At 33.2% G+C, this 22,353-nt stretch overlaps 1 protein-coding gene across 7 annotated transcripts in view; it reads right to left on the bottom strand.

Annotated features, from left to right (window-relative positions):
• Positions 1-1,356: 1,356 nt before the first annotated feature.
• LOC140753982 (long-chain-fatty-acid--CoA ligase 1) overlaps positions 1,357-22,353 on the bottom strand; it is a 74,734-nt gene continuing 53,737 nt past the window's right edge. For 6 of the 7 annotated variants that reach the window (XM_073088872.1, XM_073088873.1, XM_073088874.1 and 3 more), the window contains 13 exons: positions 18,096-18,250; positions 11,488-11,611; positions 10,669-10,812; positions 10,028-10,153; positions 9,342-9,541; positions 8,593-8,793; positions 7,979-8,196; positions 7,518-7,668; positions 5,789-5,899; positions 5,189-5,356; positions 4,604-4,747; positions 4,055-4,228; positions 1,357-3,692 (listed from right to left, as the gene is read on the bottom strand). In XM_073088872.1, coding sequence (XP_072944973.1) covers positions 3,555-3,692; positions 4,055-4,228; positions 4,604-4,747; positions 5,189-5,356; positions 5,789-5,899; positions 7,518-7,668; positions 7,979-8,196; positions 8,593-8,793; positions 9,342-9,541; positions 10,028-10,153; positions 10,669-10,812; positions 11,488-11,611; positions 18,096-18,250 — 2,054 coding nt within the window. In that variant the 3' untranslated portion in view covers positions 1,357-3,554. Of the gene's footprint in view, positions 3,693-4,054; positions 4,229-4,603; positions 4,748-5,188; positions 5,357-5,788; positions 5,900-7,517; positions 7,669-7,978; positions 8,197-8,592; positions 8,794-9,341; positions 9,542-10,027; positions 10,154-10,668; positions 10,813-11,487; positions 11,612-16,660; positions 16,978-18,095; positions 18,251-22,353 lie in introns of those variants that run through there. The other variant, XM_073088875.1, reaches the window with a different exon arrangement.

Genomic DNA, 22,353 nt, shown 5'->3' with positions numbered 1-22,353 from the left:
GCGTATATAACATCCTTTAAATTAGAACACTTCAGCAGCGTCACTTTACTTTGTTTTATAAGTCATAAAAAAGGTGATATAATTTTAAACCTTATATAATCTGTTGGATTCTACCACGTCGAATAAAATCTAGTATGAATAACTATTATAAGTCTATTCTTAACTTAAAAAATCATTGTGACGAAGAAGACCATATTAAAATGTATATTAACGAAGAAAAGATTCATGATAAAATAAAAAATGCAGATAAAAAGTCATTTAGACAATAATGTTTTTGATGCATATAAATAATTTCTGTAGGCATACAAACTCATAGCTAAAATTAGTACAAGTTTCGCGGTTAACCAAGACCGCAAGACAGCAAGGCCTTCGGTATCGAGTTGCAGTTATCTGATTGTAAGCTAAGACGACGTCGCTGATAAGGTTAAATTCCAGCATAGGAATTGGTTTAAGTTTTTCTTTAGGAGGTAATTTCGTTTGATACCGATCTCGTCATTCTCTGGATGTGTAAAATATATCATAGTTTATGTTAATTGCATTTTATGTTTTTGTTATTTTATTAATGTTTATAATGATAGCCATATCATGTTCGATTTCCATTGCAAGGGTGTCGGCTTGATTCAATTGGATAATAGTAAATCCGTTGCTAACCGACCTGCAGTGATACTACGTAGACCTTGTTTTTTTTACTGACAATAAGTTTAAAACTTGTGAGTTTATTATGATACCATTCTCATCTACTGTAGGTACATATTACGTAGGTACTTTGCTTTAGACCTTTTATATATGTAGTTTTATTTCCTTAGAAATATTAAATAAGTGTATCGTATAATGTTGTTGGCGTATATGTTGCACCTTAATACACCTCAATCCTCTAACCTAAGCACGATAGGAGACTTAACACTTAGGTAAGCTTATGCTAATGAACACATATATAAAATAAAAACGAGCACGGCGTGGCAACGGAAATTAAAAACTAACAGTATACAGAACAAACAATAATAAGAGAAAAAGGACATTAATAACGTACCTTGATGCTGTTTGTCAAGTTCAACATGTTTTCCTTAGAAATTTTCTAAATTTTGCTGCACTAATCACTCACAGATCACATTAGTTTTGTTTCTAGCATCCTCCATCGAAGTTAGGAAACAGACTAACAAGTCCACGGAAACAAGGGTAGGCTGTTAATAAAACGACTAATACTTGACTGCAACGTATATAATATTTAGGGTGTAACGTCAAGGTTATCGTTGATCAACTTTTTCTGTACTTGTAATATTAAGATTACAAATTGCTCCACACATCACAGAATATGTATGAAACACACAGGACTTAAATGTAAAATAATACACTGGATAAAATTTTCAAAAATTTTTATTTAAAAATAAATTATCGTAGTACAACTTGCACCAATAACAACAAAATTTTGGTTTAAACAACATGAAACCGTAACGTTCGCTCAAAGCATGAATCATCTTAATTTAAGGAGAATACAAAATTACCTACTCGGCACGACAGTGTCGCTTTAAGTCATACGCCATATTAGTTTGTTGTGAGAAAGTGAGGCGTAAGCGCATGTTCGTGCAAGTCAATTAGGTCAAATATTTGATCATTTGGAAATCCACCCGCGTGAGCAGTTGACCACCCACGCGTGCAGTGATTTCACTACTAATAATACAATTTGCAGGATATTTAGAAAAATTCGACAGCGTGATTCACGATACGCGTGGCGCCATCTATTATCACTTGCTCCAAATTGATCTTGTATACATTTCAAGTCTGTAAATTTCTGGATTTTTATTTTAGTTTCCTACAAAGTGCATCATTAGAGTAACAGTCATTATATGCGATTACCTCAATCCCCAATAATTCACACAACAAACGAATGAGATTCATCCCCTAGTCACACAAACACAAATCTACACTTCACATACAGTAAGAAAAAAAAGTTACCAAAAACTGCACTAAACTTATTTAAATAACAAAAAGAGCGTTATCTTGTCGCTAAATATATTATCGTACACGTTATAAATGTACAAAGTTTTTGACAGAAGGCACGGCGTGAGGTACACACGCCAAGAAAAGTGTTTAACCATCTACAAAAGTTATGTAATAATTTATTTAGTTGTTTCTAAGGGACACAAATCGATAATACATTGGCGACCGCATGAGTAATCCAATAATGTATTTATTTAATAGTGAGATACGAAAAAAATCATGACAATTTCATAATCGGGTTATCGTTATTCATTTTATTAAATACAGACGGCAAATAAGTACCACAGTAATAAAACAGTATCACTCTTGCAAGGAGCTTGCTCCGTAAAACTAATCACTATTAATTACATTATAATGTATTGCTTATAATTTTACCTAAGTCTATTAGCGTATGTGATATCTGCTACCATAATTGAACTACTTTGCAATAGCCTACAAGAACATTCCTAAAAAGTCATAAGTCATTTTTGCTAAAAAAATTGTAAATTTTTTTAATCGCTCCGATTTATTTCACTTGAAATTATCATATTCTTCAAATTCGAAATAAATAAGTTGCAAGCAAATTTCTTTACATTGTATGTATTTATCAGTTTTTATTTACTAGAATGATTTGTTTATAACAACTAACAAGCAGTTTTAATTGTAACATTAGCTTGTAAATTCTAGATTGCTCAGAAGGTCGCCACTTTTGAAAATCAACATAAAATATTTTACTAAAAAAATTAAGTCTACTATCTAATGAAAATTTGTAGATGTGAAATAACCGGATAATTGACTGTATAAGAAACCACAACGTTTCTTTAATTATTGCCATTGTAAAAAGATTTCATTACATGTATATTTATTCCTAATTATTTGTTTTCATTTTCATGTTTGGTTGCACTTAATATTAGTTATATACAAACTTCAGACTCATATGAGTGCAAGTCTGTTTAAATATCGAATCTTCAATAAAGTCACATAATCCTTTTTTTACAAGATTGTCATTTTGACGCATCCATATTCATAGCAAACTTTTCCAAAGCTTCAGCTAATTGTAGAGTGACAAGGAGAACTGTGAATAAAAAATAACTCAAAATATAAGAGAGTTATTAATATTAATAGCGATTTCGATTGCAGTGAATCTCTAAAGATTAATGACGTCATACGCCACAACGTAATAGTCATGGGACATGGGTTGGGGAACATCGGACAAAGCATAGTTCTTATTACGATAACTTAAGATCTATTCAAATAAGCTTTAGGAATCAGTTTTATGTTACTTACTCTCTATCGCTTTCAGCATAAACATTAATTGATGTATCCTGCTCATCGTCAAAATTTCATTATCGTTCATTCACAATTTGTATCTAAACAGATTTCCCTAACGGATGCTAATTGAAAATAAACTCTTTTGAGAAAATAGTAGAATCTTACTTCATAAACACACAACATATGATAAAGTTACGCCCTCATGGACTTCGGGAATTCTTGATGATTTCGTCAAATGGTACAGTCGCTTACAAAAGTGTTTAGTGAGGAATAGCTACGTGTAAATTTTATTGTGAATGCTACTGTTATTCGAGTTGTTTGTACATGTCCTCTATTTGGGGTTTGAAGTAACTTCTGATCTCGGGTCGCTTCGCCTTCATTGTCGGTGTCAGTAGGCCATTTTGTACTGAGAAGGGATCTGGATGTAAATAGACGTCCTTAACCTGAGAAGCAAAAATGAAAATTCATTTTAATATACGCTGTAATAAACTGAGACCAAAGAAAATTAAAAAATGTGCCCCCGTAGGCCTTTACAAAATAATTACATTTCTTTTTATTACAGATGTATACGCTCTACATTCATTCATTGCGTTTTAAAAATCCGGCTTTTGACATAAGCTCTCCCATAACTGTCATTAATCCAACTGATTTAGTAGTCTTTCAATCCAGCAAATGCTTAAATGGCTCGAATGTAACCCTTTTTCACCGCCACTAATTTACGTACGTTATACGGCCTCCCTCCTTATCGTTTTATCTTGTAATATTATGTATTCTGTTAACATCGCCTCAGTAAACAATTCCCCACCTGTTCAAAAGTCTTCAAACCGGCGGTCTTGCCCCATTGCAGCATGTCGTCCATGATCACCTTCTTCACGTGTTCGTTCTCGCAGAGTGCAGAGAACGTGCCCTTGATGCCATTCTCCAATGCCCAGCACTTCACCACGTCGACATCAGGCACCACTATTGCCACTACGCACGACTGGAAAGAAGAATAATGATCTTATTGATAATGTAATATTTTCATCAAAAGACCTAAATCCTGATAAAAATTTGGCCTTTCATTCATATAATATGCCACTGACGGAAAAAATATCAATAATAGTTCATAAATAAAAAGTACGCAGGATAATAAGTCTGCTATATAAAACCTAATATCAAAATGATTTTTCTATCAAATGCTAGTAACCAGAAAACAAAACATAAAATTTTATATAACATGTTTGTTCTTCTCAAAAGTTGAATAAGCTATTAAGATGTAGTGTTATAAAGGTGTTTAAACATAGAATTCATAAGCCCCATTAATGACATTATTAATGTTATAGATGTAATGAAATTGTTATAAATCAATATTTACCTTCAAAGATTCGCCGTGCACGAAAACTTGTTCGACGTATTGACTTCTTATGTAAATGTTTTCTATTTTTTCAGGAACTATATATTCACCTTGTGACAGTTTGAAAATGTGTTTTCTTCTGTCTATGATCTTCAAGGTGCCGTTCTGAAATATTAAAATTTAATCATTATTTTTCTATCAGAAGAATGGGGATACTTAATAAAATGTGAAATAAAAAAAAATGGAAACTACATGTAATTATTGGTTTGCTGTTCATGTAACATTGGTTTAAACAGATAGTAAAGTTTATTTTTCTATTTTAATGTCAAATATTATATTATTATAATTAATATTAAGGTTTATTAAAGTAAAGAAACATATCAGCATCGAAAATATTTATCATTATTAAATTTATTAGAGACTTGATTGACAAAATATCCGCCACAAAGTTTATTACAAAACCGTTGTTTATTACAGCGATAAAATCTATGAGTAGTTTATAACTGTAGATTTTGTAGTACAAATCAAATTATACGAAGTTTAAAAACCCGCTTTGAATACCGTGGCTGGCATTAGGACCCCTAGATATCGTAATAAAACACTCACCCCCAACCATTTCCCAACATCTCCCGTGTGATGCCAGCCGTCCTGGTCAATGACCTCCCTAGTCTTCTCCGGCTCCTTGAAATAGCCCTTGAATACGTTGGCGCCCTGCACGCACACTTCACCTTGACCTTGCGCCGCATAATACTCCATCTCGGGTACATCCACAAGCTGAAATAAACAAAGAGTAAATGATGAGATTGATATGTCTATAATCATCTGATGTAACATCTTAAGTGGGTGGTAATCTTAGGTGGATGTTTACATTCTCATAAACGAAGTTAATTGATGACTTTTCTAAACACTGAAATATTTATGATCTAATCTAATATCGTTGTTAGATAGAATATCAGTTAATCAAAATTGTTCCTAAATTATATAGGATTGTTAATAGTATTAATATTGTCATGATTGTCATTGTTTGTGGTGATAAAATCTGATTACGGAAGTAGTATACAACAGATTTTGATATATCACTGCTGCCAACTGACACTTGTGACCTTTTATTACATAAAATCTACCCGAAAACAATTGTAGTGTCTGATACCGAAAAAGGAGTAAAATTAATAAATAAATACATCTTACATATTCAGAGTGACATACCTTCACTTTGCAACAAGCGACGGGAGGCCCGACATGTTCAGGCACGTGGTCGCCCTGAACAGTCAGAGTCACTGGCGCGGTGCACTCCGTCTGACCATATCCCTCCACGATCTAAAGACAAATGTAATAAATACTGTAAAAGCAAATGTGCTACAGACGCTACTATGTCCGGTAAAGAACTCAATAAATTTAGTGGTCTCTTTCTATTGTCTTCATTTGATGTTTTTTGTCTATCAGCCAACGTATAATTAAGAAGCAACGGATCTGATGTGGATATTTAACTAAATTACTTCTTTATTGATGTCTAGACTTGCTGAATACACATCAAGTCAGTAATTAGTCACAGATATTTCAATTCACGATCGTTTGGAATTAACTCTGTAACTATGCAATTCTCGTTCTAGATATTTTTAAATACGATTTTATTACTCGATGATGATGGTTTCAATCAAATTTTAGATTTTATTGCCTTGTGGTTGATATATATGCCAAGAAATAGTCTAAAGTATCTAAACTAAAAGGTCCAGACATCAATTAATACTTTATTGGCAATAATCACATCTACAGACAGCTGAATGTCTAAATATAATTATGATATTTAGCAAAGCGTTGATGTGTAGATTTAGATTCTAGGCACTGAAGGGCATTCGAAATGACTATTATCAAAGGAAAACATTAATCACTTGATATTATTGTTTCTCTAAATGAATCCCTCTATAAAAACATACCGTTTATTTAAGTGCCGTGAAATAGCAAACAGTTTAAGACCATGAGAATATTTCCAGAATTACTGTCCCGACCTTCATACTATCTTATGGATGTTTTGATAGTAAATAAACTCAGTACTGTGGTCTGACCTAAAAATATTTGCGTCGCATTACTGTTACATGTTTTGCTCGGGGTGGAATAAAAATACTACGCATTTCTGAATTTGAATTTTTAGATCCGCCTTCTGTCTTCTTTTAGGTCTATCGTGTTTATCTATCTCACACGACACGCCGAACGTCTTTTATATCAATAGTAATCCTTTGAAATTATGATTAAAATAAATATCTATATTTGTATTTCAAAAATAATGAAAGTGCTTTATAGATAAAATTATTTGTAACTCACAACAAGATCATGGCAGCCCTTTTTTACAGATTTACCGAATGTAATTAGGAGTCTAAATAATATGTTTTTCTAATTCAATTGTAAAGACAACTTAATTAGACATAATCATATGATACGACAAATTGCAATCGTAACGGGTAATTATATATATTATAACTACTCCGGAAATAACGACGGATATATCATCGTAAAACGTAGTCATTATAATTATTGACTGCACTTTCTCAATACATCCAGTTAGATGGTCTCCTAACTATTCCTTCGATATCTACCCATTCAACTGGTTTATAACTTTTAATCTTGAAGGATGTAGAACCCTTTTTGGTTCACTCCGGAGCACCACCACCCCACCTATTTCCGCCTCATGACAGCAGTACTAAGCGCTGTTGTGTTCTGGTTTGAAGGGTGTGGTAAAGGAGACACACTTTTTTGAGGCATTCCAGGGGTAGCGGCGCATCTGTGGCCAACCTCAGGTAGGAATATCTAATTCTATCTGGGGTTGATTACAGACGTCCATGGGCGGCAGTGGCCACTTACTATCAGGTGGACTGCATGCTCGTCTGCTACTCCTATATTATAAAACAATAGTATTATACGGAAGTAATCCATCACGTACCAGACAACCGAGGGCACAGCGCGCGAATGTCAGTACGTTGCCAGCGAGTGGTGCGGAGCCGACGACCATGATGCGCAAACGCCCACCCATGCCCTCGCGAACTTTTCTGAACACTAGCTTGTCCCATATAGAATCGCCGCGAATGATGCCCCTGTGGAATTTGATAAGAAACATGAGAATCCATTATTATGAATTTTAGATTTTACCTATTATAGATATACCAAATATTTTTATAGAAAAAATATTTAAACCACAAAAAATATTTATTTTATTAATAAAATATTGTACCTAAATGTTTCCAAGAGCATTTTTTTCGTCTTGATTTATTAGTCTAATAATAATAAGTATATTCATATCTAATGATCTCTATTTTAAACATAAGGGTTTTATTGTAATTTCAAGAATATGATGGGCCATTTAGTTTAGTTAGGTACATCCTAAAATTATTGTTACATTTTTACCTTTTCAACTCTGATTCTTTAGCTGACAACGCCATGTTGAACAGCAACTTCTTTATTTTCGAGTTTGATATTTCATTTTGTGCTTTGTCGTACAGTCTATTCAACAGTCTGGGTACAGCTGGCATCATAGTAGGCTTGAGGGCGCTTAGGTCATCGCCTAGCCGTCTGATATCACCGCTGTAGAAACCCACGGCTCCGCCTACCATGTAGAGAGCATTCTGAAACGTATTATAAAAGGTTAAAATATCTTAGTTAATATGAGTGTTTGTCTTTTGTATAATTTGAATTGATTTCTTATATTTTAAGATTCTTTGTATCCTACATTTAAATCCATTATTTCACAAAATAACAATATTTATAGTTAATTCTAGTGATAAGCCAGACATGTCATCTAATGAAAAGTAATCACAATCTACTATAGATAATATCAGAGGACTTGCTTATTTGTCGGCAGTTCCAAAGTAGTGTTTCTTTGTATCTTTTTTATTGACAAGATTAAATATATAATACCTCATGATTCTTATTTATATTTTCGGATAGTGTCCTTTTTATCTGCGTTTACAATATTGCTTACTGTCTATGTTAAAATGTATACACATTGTACAAGTACATACCTCACAACAGCGCTCAAGCATGTGAGCCAGCGGCAGGAAGGAGACCATGACGTCGTGCTTGGTGGGCCTGTGCTCCCCGAGCTGCATGGTGACGCTGCACACCGACGCCACCACGTTCTCGTGCGTCAGCATTACGCCCTTCGGCGTACCCGTCGTGCCTGACGTGTAGCAGATTGTGCACAAGTTCTCCGGGTGGGGTGGCTAAAAGAGATTTTACCACCGTGTTAACAATTTGTAAGTACCCTCTGCAAGCCTATTTGGATTCCATTGTGGGCCTGTAGTTATAATACCTGTCCCTCTCCCTCCCCTGTCTAGTATACACAAGAGGAAAGTATAAATTAGTGACTGATTATTTATCAATGTACCTATTTGTACACAAGCCACGAAGCTATGGGAATAGAAATTAACTAATAATAAATATATAGATTTAATAATTCACGAAGAAAAAATACAATAAATTGCACGCTAAAGTTCTCTAAAGTGCTCTTCATTAACATCGTCACCGTAAACCTGAATATAATGAAGTTAATTTAATTCAAACATTTAGATAAATCCGGCGTACATTACATCCGTAGCAAGTTTGAATCTAATAGCTTAACAAGTTTCTGCATTTATTAATAATTCAGTGTAAGCAGGCACAGAATTTATCTCGTCAAGCCGCTAGGCTTGCTAAGCAACATAAGCAACGTCTTTCATAATTAGTTCAACTTTGTTAACTGTTCCCTTGTGGTTAACTAAATCAAACTTACGACGCATGGATGGTCCTTTTGTGACCCTTGGATCTCCACATCGCTGAACTTGATAATCTCCACGCCCCGACTCCGCGCCCTCTGGTGTGTGGAAGGTGAAACCTCCCTTATTGTCACGAGCTTCCGAAGACACCGCGGCGATTGATCCAACAGAAGGTTTGCTTTTTTATCGTCCTCGCACACCACTATTGACATTTCAGCTGGAAAGTAAAAGTGAGTAAGTTAAGTGTCATACTTATACCTAATTAGCTTGGAAAATCAATAGTAAATTTCTTGTAACGAGCTCCTTCATTTAAAAAAACATTGCTCTCTGAACCGTTAAGATTTACATTTAAAATTCCATCTCGTCTCCGAAAAACACATATTGAGTGATAGAAATAAATCGAAAACGATCAATCTATCATATATCGAAAATATTTACATTTCCAAGTGAATATGTTAAAAAGTGAAACTTGCGAATACTCAAAATGGCAAATTTGTTCAAACACTCTATAGTATATTGTATTTGATTTAATTTTATTCAAAACCGAGAGTTATTTGAATCTAAATTTATAGTTGAAAACCATACTGTAATAATGAAGATATCTTGTAAGTCATCTTTGTCATTTATACTACAAAAAATAACGTTAATTCCTGAGTACCCTTAACACATAAAACAATGAAATAAAATAAAAATGTATAATTACTTTGATTAATAATGAAGGCACATGCGTTGGCTCCTAACGTATCATACAGCGGCACTACAACCATGGAGTAACAGTAGGCACCTTGCTCAGCCATCACCCACTCAGGGCAATTCTGCGAATAGATACCTGGAAAGAACACCATAAAAATGAATATCACTTACAAAAATATTTTTGAAAAGATAATAGCTATATGTTTATTATATAAAATGACCCGCGTGGCGGAGCGTTTATCATAAAGGCCTATTTTTCAACTACAAAGAGGTTAAATATTCAGCCAGCCACACTTTTATTCTTCGTCTGTGTGTTTATGTCCTCGTCTTTGTATGAGTTCATGTCATCAACCATACGGTATAGTAGTAGAACTATGAGTATACTCGTAGAAAGCGTAAAGAAGATAATTTACAGTTTATATTGTACTTTTGATGAGTTCAACCTAAAGATACGGGCTACGGAAAACGGAAACATGTAATATCTGTAACGCTTTTCCCACTAGTAGATAACACATGGCACGGAACATGAATGACATTATTTCAAAATGACACCCTTTTCGTGTTCGCATTTGTTACTTGTGGTGTCTGGCCATATACACCGTCTTTGGTTCAACGAAATTTCTCAGAAATAATTACTGTCAAGTTTCTCACCCATAAAGGTGCTTTGGCCTGGAGAGAGGCCTTGGCATATAAGGCCCGAACCGAAGTTTTTCGCTCGCAGCAGGGTCTCATTGTAACTCTGCCACACGTACGGCTTATTTGGTCCCTCACGCCAACCGAGACAGTTGCCATTATCTGAAAGGAATTAATAAATTGTTAAGTAAAAATACTACTATGCATAGTATAGTAGTATAGTAGTATTTTAATATAAGAGTATAGACTCTTTTACTTTATTTTAATGATGCATCGCCCGTGAAGGTTTCGAGTGAAATATTTCTGCGGCTATTTATCATCAGTCAATCTAGCATACGTATAGTATCGGAATATTCCACTCATTCTCGGCAACATTGTAACGTAGTGGTATTATTCCTTTTATTTTCATCGACTTACAAAATGCAACCGGCTCGGCGTGGAATAAAACCACAACAACAGCTGTCCCGTCTACTCTACTAGCACAAATTACGTTTAACTGTATCCTGTAAACCAGTTCGTGGATGATGTTAACAATATTTTGTAATGCGCTGGTATTATCATACTTATCGCTAACGACCGGAAACGTAAAGGGAAATGAAGTGGGCCCTAGAATTATGCCTTGGGGCACTCCCAGCGTTGCAAGTTTATGTAAACTCTGTGAGCTATCTTTAAAGTCACACTAAATAAAGCAAGTATCAAAAATTGTACACACGAATTGTAGGCACTTATATAAACAGGATTGTAAAAATGCTTTATTATCTTTACTTCAATCTTAATCTTACGTAGGTACTTTATTAAAAGTAAGCTCATAAATAAAATAAATAAAGGAAAACTTACTTGATTCCTTTACGCCTCGACGAAAAGTTTCATAAAGTGTACGTGTATCGTCGTGGAGATATCTTAAGTACCGACCATTTTTGGCTTCTTTGTAGAATTTTGATACTCGAACCATCTCCGGACCCTGAAATTAAAGAAATTCATATTGCATACAATATAGTAACAAAATCCACATTGTTTTTTTATTAGCAACAGTGAATACGTATGCAGTCTTAGTCACATCTAGATAAATACTAATAATAGTACGGGAATACTATCGTTTACACACAATACATGAATTTTTCTGTCTTTGAGGATCGAATTGAAGCGAATAACATAGTTTCTCTGTCTCATCACAACCTTTAAACCAAGACAGAACAGCACATCAACATACATCTTTACAACGCTGTTATAAGGTAGATACTTATTATAAATGTCATAAAAATAAGAATCTATAAAAAATACTAATAAGAATCTATAAAAAATACTTGTTTGTTGCTTAGCGATCAGAGTTCAATGTTCTGAATCCTTCCAATATGTGGGGACGTAATCGCTTGTAATCCTTTTACCTTTACTAACAGGCGCGGGATCAGATTTCAAACTACGGTCAGCAGAAAAGCAATCAATCAAAATTACTTGCTATTTAAATTCAAATTATTCTAGCAAATCTGACTTTGTAAAGAAAAACATTGAATCACAAAAATGTTATGCAAATAATATTCCGTTAACCCAATGACATATTTGGCCCACTAACTCGGTATTTTGTCTTGAAGCGTAGAGCACTCTTACATATTACGGTATAACGTTGTTGTGGAGTGAAATGATAAATGGGACGAAGAACGGCCCAGTCATTTGTAGGAATGACGAAAAAACTTAAACACGAACATCCGATGTTACGCATTAAGATTGCAAATAATAGATGTTGTTGAATAAAAAATAGAAATACAGGTATACATATAATAGATACAGGAAGAAATGAAATTCTGAATAAATGTAACTTTATATCTTTATCATCCTTTGACTCTAATACTAAAATCTATACAATCTACAATTAATGTTTCAATTATGTTTTGTATTTTTTTTATTAGTTTTAGTCTACAATTGATTCAAAGTATTCTTCCGTATTAATGATGAATTATGCTATTGATGTTATTAACAGAAAATTAAATTTGTGGTAAAAATAGTTTTAATTCGTTCATTCTATCATTAAAATTCAAATAAAACACCTCTGCAAGGTTATGTTTTAGAAATAACATTTTTATGATGACGAAAATTAATATATACAAAATCATTCTAAAAGATAGATGATGATTTCCCCTATTAATGAGAATTCATTAATATTGCTAATTATGTCATAATGCATAACGTAATGCATTTGTTCGTTACTTCAATAAATGTATGAGTATTAACAATATTACTAATAACTGTATCGTCTACATTAGTCGCAGTTTAAATATAATATTGATGTAACAGTCATAAGATCTGAATTAAAGTAACATCGAAGCGTCTTATGTTGTTGAACCCAGAAATAGCAAGGTTAACATTAGTATTTGTGTCACACATTCAGTTATAAATATACGCGGCCACACAACTGTCGGCACATTTTTATTATGTTTAGAGTGACCAATTTCCTCTTAACCTTGTGTATTATATTGCAGGTGACGTTTCGGACATTTTGTTTTCAATAAACAAATTTAAAACGAAAAAATTTCATTGTGTCGCTCAAAGTCAGCAAATGTCAAATTTTGTTGACGGCATGATCATTCATATATTTATCAATTTTACTTCCGGTATAATTTTTTTTGACAGCCTACCAAAAGAATGTATTATTACTGCATTATTTTTATTATGCTTTTCTTATATAAAAAAAATAACCATTCATGTACTATACCGTACATTAATCTCATTACCAGTAGAAACAAATTAAATTCGAAATGTATGTTTCACGTTCTCTGGTCTTCTATGTTCTAAGGTCTGAATAATAATAATCATAATTATTTTTACAAAGTCAAAAGCTAAAACAATACTTTTCAATATTTATTAAATGAGCATAAGCTTTTTATTATGATGACTTCAATTTCAAGATTTCAGAAAAATTTCAGAAATTTGCTGTTTCCGGAATCTTAGTAATACATATATAAGAAATTCAAAATAAAGAGATCTCACAGGAAAAAGCTACTGAACTTTATTCCAAAAACATTTATTTCTTATGTACAAACTTAAAGTTCCAAAACTAAATAAATAGAATACTGACTATAGACTTTAGATTCCAAAAAGTTCGGTGTCACTTTTGTATTTGGTAAATCAGAATTGTCAGAATGATCGTACTTACTACATCCTTTTCGTATGACTAATGCTATAACTATTAGGAAGTGTTAGGGATACCTTTAAATTTTCCACAAATTGTAACGACAGATCGTTAAATTACTACTAAGCGACGACAATTAGGTGTCATTGTTTAACGTTTCGAATGCTACATGTGATGTATGTTTTGGCAGATCACCAGATTCATCACGAGATTACACCTTATTGAGTTCCCATGTTTATACATAATCGTTTCATGCTGTTACTATCTATTCGTATAAATCATGCGATCTCGATGTGCTAATACGGTAACGCAAACATATACCAGATCTTCAGAAAAATCCAGACATTTTGTTTGGTTTCTTGGGAGTCTATGAAAAGATCGGACGATAAACAAGATTTCAAGAACCCTAATGGATTATCGAAAAACAAAAGTCATATATTTTTATATGCTCATAAATTTAGTACTCACGTAGATCCAAAAAAAAATCCCAATGCTCATTATTTTAAGTAGAACCTAAAGTTATATAAACGCAATAGAATAAAACTAATAATACGAAACGTATAAAATATGAGATACAATTTTTAAATTACGTTCATGCAAAACTTCAATGTGAAATATAGTACTGAACATAAATCATATTTACATCTTGCGATTGAATGTTTAGATAAAGCTAACATTAAATTTGTATGGAGCTGTGAGCTTATGCGATGATGTCATAGTTGCTACAGTTGATAAAACAAATATGTCATTGTATATCAATCAAATATTTGCAATAGTAACTAAAATATATGATATGTAAAGAAATAATGCTTCCAAGAGAAAAAAATGTAGGTCATAAATATCAAAATAAATAGCTAGTTGAGTCATAAGATATTGTGTATAAAAAAAATATTACGATTTTGCGAATGAGTCCCGTGACTTGTCTGGATGGTTTGCCAAAAATTTAAAAAACGTTCACAAGTAAAGACATTTCAGCTTGCCATGCATAGTCTTTTGTTAATTTACGTTATTTTAGTCTGTTGCTAAGCTCTTGTGGGTGTGATCATAAAATTCTCTGCTACGCTTACTCTTGTTACGTTTTAAAGGAATGTTTATTCAGGCGAAAATGTCTCAGAAGTAGCACTAATGTAGTGTGTTTAATGTCAAACCACTGGAATCTAAGCGTTACAAGTCGTCGCTACTTCTCGGTGTGCTTTTACGATCAAATTTTATTACCGAAACCAATTACTTTTCCATGTATTACGTTTTACTGTTAGAAATTATATCCATCACGTTTATGCTAATAAAATCGTCCACACACAAAGATTAAAATAATGTTTAATGTACATAATAACAAAATAGATTTTTATTTTTGATAAATATTACTGAGCGCAAATCGAGATTAGCATCATTCATATTATCTGTAATGTCTAAAGTAAATTAACACACGCGTTCGCTGGAAACACAATCCTAGAGATCGTAAATCAACTTGAAGTACACAAACAGAGTAGTGCATAAACATAAGGAAGACGTTAATTACAATAAAACTATATTTTTTGTCATTATGGGATTTAAAGCTTTCCATATGTTACTGCGATAATTAAAACATTGTTTTTATTTTCAAAAGTCATTTAAGTTTAATCCATACAACAGTATGGAAGAAATTAATGAATACGGATATTTTCATATTTACTATTATCTCATTATGTAATTAAGTATTATAGAGTACATAATGTCGTGCTTTTATTATTTACGCATCCACTGAAGAATACGTAAATATGTGGAATATTTACGTATTCTTTAGTTTATGCGTTACCAACATGTTTCACAGTTTAAATTTTTTTGTTACGACAACTTTTCTGATTTTGGTGCCATGTAAGGAATTTTAGTCAACAAAACTAGTTATCCCCACGATACCCCACCCCCGTTTTAATTTAGTGTTTGCCCTGGGTCCGAATACCTGAGCGTTCCACCCTTAACTTCCCCAAATCGTATAAATGAAAATGTTTAATAATAACGAAATAAGTTAATATTGTTATTAGCCTTCACTCTTTCGTATATCCTATGATGGTCTACATGTCTATGATGATCCTATGCTATTCGTAGTGCGGTGAGGTATATTAAAAAAAAATAAAGAGTTATTTTGAATAAAGTGGATTTTAACGTTATTTTTCAGACATGTAATTTTTCAATACTTTATCATATCGGCGAGGCATTGACTTCTCTGGCCTCGCAAATGTCCATCAGGTAGCCCGGCTGTCTCATCGTTAGGTTTAAATATTAAAATACATATAATTATTTACGTATGAGAATTCATTTTTACGAATAACTTGACCTTATGCAGTAAATCTTCTACGACATTTATTAACATTCAAAAACAAATTTCGTGTTTTACCGCTTCATTTTCATTTCTAACAAACAAAAGTGAGAAGAGAATAATTTAATTCAGAATAATTTTAGCACAGGTATTTTGTAAAAGTTATCTTTAGTTGTTTTATTAATCGGTCAATGGTATTTAGTGGACAACAAGTCTTAATGATACGGTCCTAATGGTGCGCCTTTGCCAACTATCACATCGTCACAGCGTAATCCGTTGGGAATATTATGGGCTGATTACTTTCAATACTCATGTGTAAAATTGAGTGTGTAGCTTTCATTTATTATCAAGTAGCTACAGGACAATCGCATTTTTAATTAACAAATAGTGGACAAAGTTATTGTATGAAGTCTGTTGATTTTCCTGTTTTCTCCTTCATATTATTGTTAATTTTCATAGAATTCGATTTGATTAGGAGATTATAATTTGCTACTACATAATGTAAATAATAAGATTATATTAATAATAAGATTTTTATGTCATTGAAATATCTTCCTCGACATATTTAATTTCGTCTTCAATTCACTTACTTTGATGGAATCAGATTGATCACTGAGGTTTATCGGCGGGCGGATAGGCGCCACTCCGACGCAACAGTCGCAACACGCCATATTCGCAGTTATCACAACATAAAATGCACAGTTAATTCCAAATCAGTTTCAAAAATCAACACAATTCGTCCATTGCGCAATCGGAACTGTCATTCGCACTAGATATCACTTGCGTAACGTCAATACAAATATGAAGTTCATATAATTCACGAGACACCAGTGCTTCCCGAAGTAAACGTTCCGGAATTTGATGATTACCGAAATTTGTCAGAGTCCTGTCACTTTCGCTAGAGAGTTCTGGGTACTGACATGGGAGTAGCGAGCAGGGCAGCTATTGGTACAATGAGTTAAAAATACCGCTCGAAGATGCGCTCTGCCAACTTTGAAGCGACTGTGCGGTTTAGGACAACTTGAACTTTGATACGACGGTATAAAGGGGATCCCTTTCGACGATTATCGTAGCCACTTCGAAATAATATAGATATAAATAGTTATCCGATATAGCAAATATATATATCGCACTCATATTATATGAGAATTCCGATCATTGACCTTTAGGTTGACATTCAGAAACCAGAGAACTAGAATTAACTTACAATATTCTTATTCGTATATAATCTTTATTCGTGTTAATATTATGCCTGTCATGAAATTAAATATTTACTATCTCGCTACAATTTTTATGTAGGAAACATTTACTGATCGAGCACAAATAAAAATCATATTTCTCATAATTTGTCGCTACCCGAGATCGGTATTTGCGATTTTATTAGTCATGTTTTATTGAATCGTTATCAATCCTTCACCTTTTCAGAATTAGTATATCACTACAATGTTTTTATCGGTTATGAACTTTCAAGAACCTAAAATAAAGCATAAGTATGTGTATGTTTTGGGAGTTTTATTGTAGATAAGTTGAAAATATTCAAATCATTGGGATGTGAAATGTGCGGTGGTAGAATTTGTGATAAGGCGGAATATTAATTTATTTTATAAGTAATATTATTAAGAAGTAACACAAGAACCCGGTCTTATTAATAGTTAGTTACTGGCGTACCTACATAGAAATCTAGGATTGAGAAGTCGGTCAAAGATGGGAGCTATCCCTAAGTGCCTACTAAGTTAGAATGCTTCTTATTTAGTCTCTTTCTCACCGCACCCTTCAAACCAGAATACAGCAGTATAATGCACTTATGAGTCAGAAATTGGTATAGCAATGGTACCTCCAGAGTAGAACTACGACGAGTTTTATCACCTTCTTGAAAATCATCTTCATGAACTATCCTTTAATGCAATACCTAGTTATTAATCTACCTACTACTATACCTACTCATCTCCGGTGGACCAGGTGCATAGTCTACCGGAGATAAGTAGGTAGGTAGGCTAATGCATCTAATAGTTACAATATGCTTACCGGTTCCAACAGGCTCTGTTCGTGTAACGTGACGAGAGGCTTCTCGGGCTTGGGTCTCGTGCTCAGGTAGAACGCGGATGCAGCGGCCACGCCGGTCAAAGCCAGCGCGCCCGCCGAACCGCCAACCATCCATAGGTACTGATCGATCTCGCTTACTGAAACAACGTAAACGATCCATCAAACATCTATCATCTAACGGGCATAAGAAAATCTCTAGAAATACAATCGATCTATTATCCGTTAACATGTGTCTTTGTCAAATAAACTACATAAGGGACACTATTACTACCCTAAGTCACATCTACATCATCTTATGTACTATAGTTATTTTTAACTATTTTCAAACTGCAATTATTTTAAAAAGATAAATTATAGGTCTCCTCTTCTTTGGATCCAAATATACGAATACCTAATGTCCTTATTGTTTACTGGACTTATGTTTAATTTTTATTTTATCATCGACTTCACAAACATACAATTTCCAGCAATATTTCATGCAGTAATTATAAATACCAAGATTATAAACAATAATTCGAAAGTAAATCCGATCAAATTATGTACACAAAGCGCGTCATATTTCATTTATTCAACAATAGCAAGATTAAATTCCTAGTGACATTTATTCACAGCTCTCCAGTTTAAATCTAAGATTAATTTAATAACCAGTTAACATTACCGTTTTCATAGTTGCCAGTCGATTTCACTCATTGTCATAGAACACAATGGTAGCATTAATTCTAGCGATCATCTCGTAAAACACTTTAGAAGTGATTCATACGTATTTTCACTTTATTTTCGAAAGCAATTTTGCATTTACGATTAATTTCGCATTCATATCCAGATGATATTTTGTCTGCTTTTAACCCGTATGAGCAAAATATTCATAAAGTTAATAACATCCGTCACAATATTTAATCCATCCAAATTTATTGTACTAAAAAGTTTGTCAATTTCTGGTTCGTTATTAATTCGTTATTAATCATGTTCGAGTGTACCTTATTAATACTCCCAACAAATATTTGCAATCGAAATATTTGTTTACCATATCAATTGAGAGAAGTGGAGTACTTATTGTAAGATAGTGATTATAATTGATACCGAAGGTAGTTATTATACCACTTATTTTCCTGTCAATGTTAAAGGAAACCACTTCAATTACAGAGATCTTATCAATGATTATTCGCACTTATTTCTCAGACACTTAACTAGATTTACAGCATGATATGAATACAGTGAAAAAGGAAATAAGCTTTGAATAGATTAATCAAGTATAATTGACGGTGGTAAGATTTGTTAAGAGATGAACTATAAAAAATCTATTATTAAGAAGACCTGGAGATAGAAGGGGATATCTTTAAATAACATTTGCAATTTACTAATAGTCCTGACGGATTCATTTGCTACCTATTGATTGGTAGGAACAAGATGATGAAGATTTTACGACTAGTAATCATTTTCGTAGTAAACAATATTGAACTTTACAATCCAAACGAATCATGCACCTGAAAACAGGTAATTTATGATACCTATCTTTTAAATTCAGAATCAAAAAACTATCTGTCTGATATGTCGACAGACCCAAATAAGGCGTTGCGATAATGGCAGCCACCATTAAAAATTACTAAAAGACTTATCTCTGAGACTGGTACTTTCGATAATGACCAGCTGATAGCGACCTTTGTTGTCAATCGAACAGTCGCTAATGAAGATTGACGTTTTATTTTTGATTTACAATTCCTTGTTAAAAGAATACATACATACTTCCCTGTTGTAACATTTCCTTAAACTTTCTCGGCTTACAAATTTGTTGTAAAAGATAAAATATAAGAAATAAGTTACATAATCGAAGAACATACTTCCGGACAACACCGAACTGGGCAAAATTTACGCAAAGTTAACATAAAGATTTACTATACTCAAGTACCATAGCTATAATAAAGTATGAACGGTTTTCGAAAACATAATTAAATTTCTGATTTACGATCCATATCAAACAACCGGAGCTAAATAGTGAGTTCATAAATCCTAAACAATGAGGTTTCCGAGGCGGCGGCAGCGAAGCCAAATAAACAAACAGTGCAACAGTTAAATCTTAGTGGTTTGAAATATGGGCTTCTTACACGGGAAATTCGAGATTCAAATCACAGGCATCTCCGATTTTTAGAAGTTAAAAGTAATTGCTTGAGCAGTGCAGGGAATCATAGTGAGGGCAAAAAGGAAATTTACAAAGGTGACTGAAATCTATTAATCTGCATTTACTATTTTGCCATTTTGCTGTGATGGACTCAATCCTTAATCTGAAAAGAGACCAAAGCCTAACCGCTGGACACAATAGGACTATGAGGACGTACACTACAAAATATACAAATATACAATTTATATTTACGCAGCAAATCCAAAAAGTCTGTCCAAGCCAGTTCGTAATATACGTTCGTACTATAAATCAAAAAGGCAACCGGGCCCCGGTTGCCTTTTTGGCAAGAAAAAATATATTAATATGATCTTCGTGGACCTTTATGGTTCGAATTTATTTAGTATTTTTGATATATTTAGTTTACGTCTCAAATCTATTTACCGTAGTACAATCTCTTGTATCCCTCTAAATATCGTCCAAGCTTAAACCAATGTATCTCCAGTATTTGAGGTCTTGTTAGCTTTCAAGACTATCACAGTTCCTGGACTATAAACCGGCTGAGTTGTTTAGAAAGTGGACACCGGGGTGCGCGCCGGCTGTGCATTAGCGCGTCGATTTCACGGGATTCTCTCGCGCTTTCCACTGACATACTTTTGTCAGTAAAGACGAGTAAACACTGCAATATTAGTTTAGTAATAAAATACTATATAATATCTTAAAAACAAACGTAAAAGACAATTTGCTGATTCTTTCTTTGTGTTATATCCACAACTGACAGTAATTGATTACAGCTAAAACGACTTCTCTACTAAATGTGATACGGTATGCAACCACTCAAACGCGTCGACCACCCGATGTTCTGTCGTCTCGACCACCCATAGTCATAATGTTTTCAAATATTAATATTTCAACGCGATCTAAAGTGGACAGAGACGAGATACCATTGTATTTTGACCTAAAATCCTCACTCCACATTGCAAGGGCTGCATGCAGTTCGTAGCAATAGTTATATACCTATGCACAATTGTTTCATCACCTCGAACTGAACCTTCAAACCTATAAGCATTCAAACCTATAATTAGACGGATATAAATAAAACAGAACGTTGTTATTACGACCTTGTAATTAGATAGATTATTAATATTCTGAGTCAAAATAAACGACTTGAATTCCACTAGTTTTATCAAAGAATATTTCTAGTTCTTTTACAAGTAGACCAATTGAACCATTTAGTGCTAGATCTTAGAAAATTCTGTATCAATCGAATAACAACAACAGCTGTCAATCACTGCTGTCAACTGGTTTGAAAATATCGTATGGAGACATTTACATGAGACATAACTTAATCCACGTGGCCACTCACAAAGATCAGGTGAAGTCTGGTTGAATGCTCCATCAGTACTTTAATTTTGCGATAAAAAAGGTAGATATATAAAATATATTTGTTCCCCTACAATAAATTTTCTCGCGATTTCCATTGACATACTTTTGTCAGTAAAGACATTAAACTCTAATGCGAGGTATAACTCGTAGTTCTATTATTTCAAAGCTGAGGGAAATCTATAAACTAAAGAGGTATAAAGACATATATTTTTTACTTCAAAAGCTCTGTCGTTTACTTTGAATTTAACGTTTAACTTAAATAACGGACATAATTATGAAAATACTTCATCATAAATGCAGACGATATTTTTATTGATTTAGAAAAGTTTACATAAGTATATTATATTAAAAAGAAATTTACTGTTTCCTAGTTCTACGTATAATGAAGTTAGTACCTTAGTACCCCTCTGATGTTTAATAAAGATCATTAACTCGATCTCTTGAGATATATCTAAATGATGAATTGAGATTTCTGTTCTGAGTCTAGGTGTTTTTGTGTTCATCTTTGTGTGTCTCCATGGCAACCACGACACAGGAAAAAATATAGTGTGGAGCTATGAGTGTAGGAAGCAATAATTGTTGGTCTACATCAAGGAAGTCACTTTAATACGATTAACTTGTAATTAGATAAAGTTTAAGGAAAAGATAAAATTTATCATAATTATCATAACTGTCATGTCTAGGCAAAGTATACTTACTTTAAAACTAAAGCTATGAATTTATATATTTTTTCGTGTGCCT

Source organism: Epargyreus clarus, unplaced genomic scaffold, assembly GCF_041222505.1.
Source record: "Epargyreus clarus isolate Ecla_fem2 unplaced genomic scaffold, WU_Ecla_fem_2.2 ptg000027l, whole genome shotgun sequence".
NCBI classification, from domain to species: domain Eukaryota; kingdom Metazoa; phylum Arthropoda; class Insecta; order Lepidoptera; family Hesperiidae; genus Epargyreus; species Epargyreus clarus.
The sequence above is the reverse complement of the archived record's forward strand: the minus strand, read 5'-3'. Positions and strand labels throughout refer to the sequence as shown.